Here is a 6,000-nt window from a genome sequence, read left to right as displayed (position 1 = left end):
AACACAGTGGTGAACATGCCCTTTCCCAACTACTTTGGCACGTGTTGCAGCCAAGAAATTCTAAGTTAATTATTATTTGCAAAAAAAAAAAAAAGTTTATGAGTTTGAACATCAAATATCTTGTCTTTGTAGTGCATTCAATTGAATATGGGTTGAAAAGGATTTGCAAATCATTGTATTCCGTTTATATTTACATCTAACACAATTTCCCAACTCATATGGAAGCGGGGTTTGTACATTCATATATACATATTAAGGTTGTACGGTATACCGGTATTAGTATACTACCGCGATACTAATGAATCATATCCGGTACTATACCGCCTCCAAAAAATACCGGTCCCCCACCGTCCGGGCATCCGGCGTCAAAATGTAAACAAACGCCATGGGTGGATCTACACCTGAGATCCACTGTAATGATACCAAGTACAGGAGCGTATCTAGTCTGTACTACTATGATTACATCGATATTTTTTGGCATCACAGCATCTTCTTTCGTTTAAAAAAAATTCATATTATGTTTATAAACTCAGTAAATACGTCCCTGGACACATGAGGACTTTGAATATGACCAATGTATGATCCTGTAGCTACTTGGTATCAGATCGATACCTAAATTTGTGGTATCATCCAAAACTAATGTAAAATATCAAACAACAGAAGAGTAAGTGATGTAGACAGAACATGTTAAAACAGAAAATAAGCAGATATTAACTTTAAATAAACAAGTAGATTAATAATTCAATTTCTAACACTTGTCCTTAATAATGTTGACAAAATAATAGAATGGAAAATGACACAGTATGTAACTGCATATGTCAGCAGACTAAATTAGGAGCCTTTTTTTGTTTACTTACTAATAAAAGACAAGTTGTCTTGTATGTTCACTATTTTATTTAGGGACAAACTTGCAATAAGAAACATATATTTAATGTGCCGTAAGATTTTTTGTTAACATAAAGCCAATAATGCAATTTTTTGTGGTCCCCTTTATTTAGAAAAGTATCGAAAAGTACAGAAAAGTATCGAAATACATTTTGGTACCGGTACCAAAATATAGGTATCGGGACAACACTAATATATATACATATATATACATATATATATATACATATGTATATATATACACACATATATATACACACATATATATACATATATATATATACATATGTATATATATACACACATATATATACACACATATATATACATATATACATATATATATATATATATATATATATATATATATATATATATATATATATATATATATATATATACATATATACACACACAAACTATTCTCCCCTCTCCCCTCAGGCAGGAGACTACGGTCCATCCAGACCCACACCTCCCGCCACCTGAACAGTTTTTTCCCCTCGGTCATCAGGCACATGAACAATAACTCCTAACAGTAACTCCTTGAATTCCTTCTAAGTCTATAACAAGATCTGATAGCTCAGTTACAGCTCTTTTTATTACCAAATCTGTGTTATATGTGTTTTATGTTGCACGATTGCACCAAGAAAAATTCCTAGTTTGTGAACCCATTCTCAAACAATGGCAATAAAACTATTCTGATTCTGATTCTGATATACACATACACACACACGTATATATCATTTGTTATAATATATATATATATATAAATATATATATAAATCAATCCTTCTCAAATAGTGGGGCGCTCCCCACTATTTTATGTTTTTTTATTACATATTTTAATTTTTTTATTTAAATATATTTTTGAAAATTATGAATCAATTTAGAATCAGGATGATTAAGAATTGCAAATGATAAGGGAATCAATTTGTTTGTGCACTCCTACTAATTATGTTTTAAAAAAGTTGTTTAGAATGTCTTACTCAGTTTTTTTTATGCTCCAAAGATGAAAATATTTGATATATTAATAATAATCCTGCTTGAGAAATGTGGTTAGACCTGGGTCCAAGTAGAAGTTGTCGTATTAAAACCCACCCTGGCATTGTGGGCCTCTTGCAGTTGGAGCATCCTATGGGCCCTGGCAAAGTGATCCATCTTCTCCAAGGCCTGGACTTTTCCCACGAAAGACTTCATGGATGGATCCTCCATTTTACTGTCTTGTGTTGCCTCTTCTCGCTGCCAACAGGTCTCACTGAGCGCAGACGAGGGAACTGCCTTCTCCACCATGGTCCTGATGATAGGCTTGGGCGCCCAATGAGGTTTGGCAGCGCCCAGAGTCCGAGGTTTTCCAAAGGAGTTGAGGAGGGCAGGTGGAGGCGGCGGCGGCGGCGGAGGGCCAGAAGAGTGAGTGGAGCGTGGGATTGGTGGAGGAGGGTCGTTGTTGCTGCTAGCAGGACTACTGCTGGAAGGGGAATCGTAGTTTTGGCCAGAGCTTTGAGGTGCGGGTTGATGTTGACGGTGTTGGTGTGGGACTTCCGAGCCAGACAAAAGTATTGACTCCTCCTTCAGAGATAGCTTTACCTAAGCAGAGTAGGGAAGAACTTTCTTACTCACATGATCTGTGAAAACTGTATAAATATTAGTAGCAGGGCTGCAACTTTACTTTTAAAAAAATATTTATTTTCACTATTCATCTGCCCAATGCAAAATGAGCAAATAATAAAATAACATTAATAATAAATTAACTAAATGAATAAGAACAAATAATAAATCAATAAAAAAAAAATATTCATAAATGAAAAAGTACAATATAATTGTTTTTGTGTCAAAATATTTGTTTATTTTAATTCATATTATGCAAGCAAAAAATGTACTGGAATTCATTTGGATTAATTACAGTTCAATTCATCTGACAAACTTTTAGAAAAATTAAAATTCATAAATAATGCATTGTTATACAAATACTATAGGTAATAACCTAAATAGAAATATATGAAAAGCAATAGATAAAATAGTTCTAACTCTACACAAATACTGACACTCAGGATGTAACGATATGAACATTTCACATAATGGATACTGTGACCAGAATTATTATGGTTATGTGAAAGAAACACAGTATTTCTACACACATAGAATTTTTTAAACACACTTTCATTAGAATAAATACATGAATAAATAAACAACATAGACACACTTAACATTAAATATTTTTTTAGTGTTTTAATATATTGCTTTATTGTCCACATAATAATGAGAGTCTGGCAATGGCTGAAGATATTTTTTCTATTTTTTTAAATTTTTTAATATATTTTTCATTTTTGTGATCACACAAAAGCGGTGTTGTTAATGTTTTGTATCGCTTTGTTGAATAATAAATCTTCATATTTACCACTCTGTTCTAAGAGAGCACAGTCTATAGGTTCAATGTACTTGCCCAGACCATAATGTGTTTATCCAAGTTTAGATGTTAGCGTTTAAGCTAGCTAGCAACTAATATGCTAGCTAGCAATTAGTGGGCTAGCATTCTTCTCCAGGAAAAGAGCGGTATCACTAGGCACCGACCGAAACCTGCCAGTCCTACTAGACACTGACTGACGTAAAATCCAACGGTGACATGTTACGGTACCTGGGTTGTGGGTAATGTCACGCCCGGTTGCCAAGTCAGCACTTGATGATCACTCCAGCAGCACTGAGAGCAAACTCAGCCAAACCACCTCAGGTAATGTTGCAATTTTAAATGCCAACAAAGCAATTGACTCAAAAAATGCTCTCACGTGAGTAAAGCAAGGATTTACTTTTACAAAAACGTGCTAGCTTGGTGCTAATATAAATTGGCTTTGTTGTTGACATGCTACTGATTAGCATTGAACACCTCCAAATGTGTCAATGAAAACTACAACGAAGATGCACGTAACAATCAAACAGCTGGTGCGTAATAGGTACAATACTTACAGTATCAATACTTTTTAGGGCGCAACAAAAGACTATATTTAGCAAAGACTGACCTGACTATCCAACACACCATAAACTATACACTACTGCCATCTAATGTCTTGGACTTGCAACTGTAATTGCAACTTAATATTATACTTGCAAATGAGACTAAGAAATGTGATAATAAAACAAAATACAACAACTAGACAGCATTTATCATAATCAGCTCATTTTTAAATGTTGCAATGAAAAATAAGATGTTGTCATCAAAAACAATCTATATTAACACACACAAAAGTACAGAAAATCGATTCCAGGTACCGGGAATTGGTACTGTATTGGTTCAAATGTGAACGGTACCCGAGGTATGACCAGTCCATTAGCTTATCGCAAGTTACATCGCTAACAAACTACGTGACTAAAATCCAACAGAACAAAATAAAAAACATCATTGCCAAGTAAAGAGGGTTTAAATCACACTTTTCCATAAAGATGGATGGACAAAATCCCAACCTAAGTGAAATGAATCCATCACATTTGATTTGGTGCAAGTTAGAAAACGACATATTTCAGTTTTACTACATCATGATTTACTGTATGAACAGTTGCTACATCACTCTGCCTGAATAGTTACAAACCCTGTTTCCATATGAGTTGGGAAATTGTGTTAGATGTAAATATAAACGGAATACAATGATTTGCAAATCATTTTCAACCCATATTCAGTTGTATATGCTACAAAGACAACATATTTGATGTTCAAACTGATAACTTTTTTTTTTTTTGCAAATAATCATTAACTTTAGAATTTGATGCCAGCCACACGTGACAAAGAAGTTGGGAAAGGTGGCAATAAATACTGATAAAGTTGAGGAATCCTCATCAAACACTTAGTTGGAACATCCCACAGGTGAACAGGCAAATTGGGAACAGGTGGGTGCCATGATTGGGTATAAAAGTAGATTCCATGAAATGCTCAGTCATTCACAAACAAGGATGGGGCGAGGGTCACCACTTTGTCAACAAATGCGTGAGCAAATTGTTGAACAGTTTAAGAAAAACCTTTCTCAACCAGCTATTGCAAGGAATTTAGGGATTTCACCATCTACAGTCCGTAATATCATCAAAGGGTTCAGAGAATCTGGAGAAATCACTGCACGTAAGCGGCTAAGCCCGTGACCTTCGATCCCTCAGGCTGTACTGCATCAACAAGCGACATCAGTGTGTAAAGGATATCACCACATGGGCTCAGGAACACTTCAGAAACCCACTGTCAGTAACTACAGTTGGTCGCTACATCTGTAAGTGCAAGATAAAACTCTCCTATGCAAGACGAAAACCGTTTATCAACAACACCCAGAAACGCCGTCGGCTTCGCTGGGCCTGAGCTCATCTAAGATGGACTGATACAAAGTGGAAAAGTGTTCTGTGGTCTGACGAGTCCACATTTCAAATAGTTTTTGGAAACTGTGGACTCGTGTCCTCCGGACCAAAGAGGAAAAGAACCATCCGGATTGTTATAGGCGCAAAGTTGAAAAGCCAGCATCTGTGATGGTATGGGGGTGTATTAGTGCCCAAGACATGGGTAACTTACACATCTGTGAAGGCGCCATTAATGCTGAAAGGTACACACAGGTTTTGGAGCAACATATGTTGCCATCCAAGCAATGTTACCATGGACGCCCCTGCTTATTTCAGCAAGACAATGCCAAGCCACATGTTACATCAACGTGGCTTCATAGTAAAAGAGTGCGGGTACTAGACTGGCCTGCCTGTAGTCCAGACCTGTCTCCCATTGAAAATGTGTGGCGCATTATGAAGCCTAAAATACCACAACGGAGACCCCCGGACTGTTGAACAACTTAAGCTGTACATCAAGCAAGAATGGGAAAGAATTCCACCTGCGAAGCTTAAAAAATGTGTCTCCTCAGTTGCCAAACGTTTACTGAGTGTTGTTAAAAGGAAAGTCCATGTAACACAGTGGTGAACATGCCCTTTCCCAATTACTTTGGCACGTGTTGCAGCCATGAAATTCTAAGTTAATTATTATTTGCAAAAAAAAAAAAGTTTATGAGTTTGAACATCAAATATATTGTCTTTGTAGTGCATTCAATTAAATATGGGTTGAAAAGGATTTGCAAATCATTGTATTCCGTTTATATTTACATCTAACAC

At 35.9% G+C, this 6,000-nt stretch overlaps 1 protein-coding gene across 2 annotated transcripts in view; it reads right to left on the bottom strand.

Moving 5' to 3' along the window:
- LOC133652360 (tight junction protein ZO-2-like) overlaps positions 1 to 6,000 on the bottom strand; it is a 191,157-nt gene that overhangs the window by 6,814 nt on the left and 178,343 nt on the right. For both annotated transcript variants that reach the window (XM_062051028.1, XM_062051027.1), the window contains one exon: positions 1,984 to 2,469. In XM_062051028.1, coding sequence (XP_061907012.1) covers positions 1,984 to 2,469 — 486 coding nt within the window. The remainder of the gene's footprint in view (positions 1 to 1,983; positions 2,470 to 6,000) is intronic.

The sequence above is a fragment of the Entelurus aequoreus genome, linkage group LG06, assembly GCF_033978785.1.
Source record: "Entelurus aequoreus isolate RoL-2023_Sb linkage group LG06, RoL_Eaeq_v1.1, whole genome shotgun sequence".
Taxonomy (NCBI): domain Eukaryota; kingdom Metazoa; phylum Chordata; class Actinopteri; order Syngnathiformes; family Syngnathidae; genus Entelurus; species Entelurus aequoreus.
Note: the sequence above shows the minus strand (reverse complement) of the source record. Positions and strands in the feature narration are given on the sequence as shown.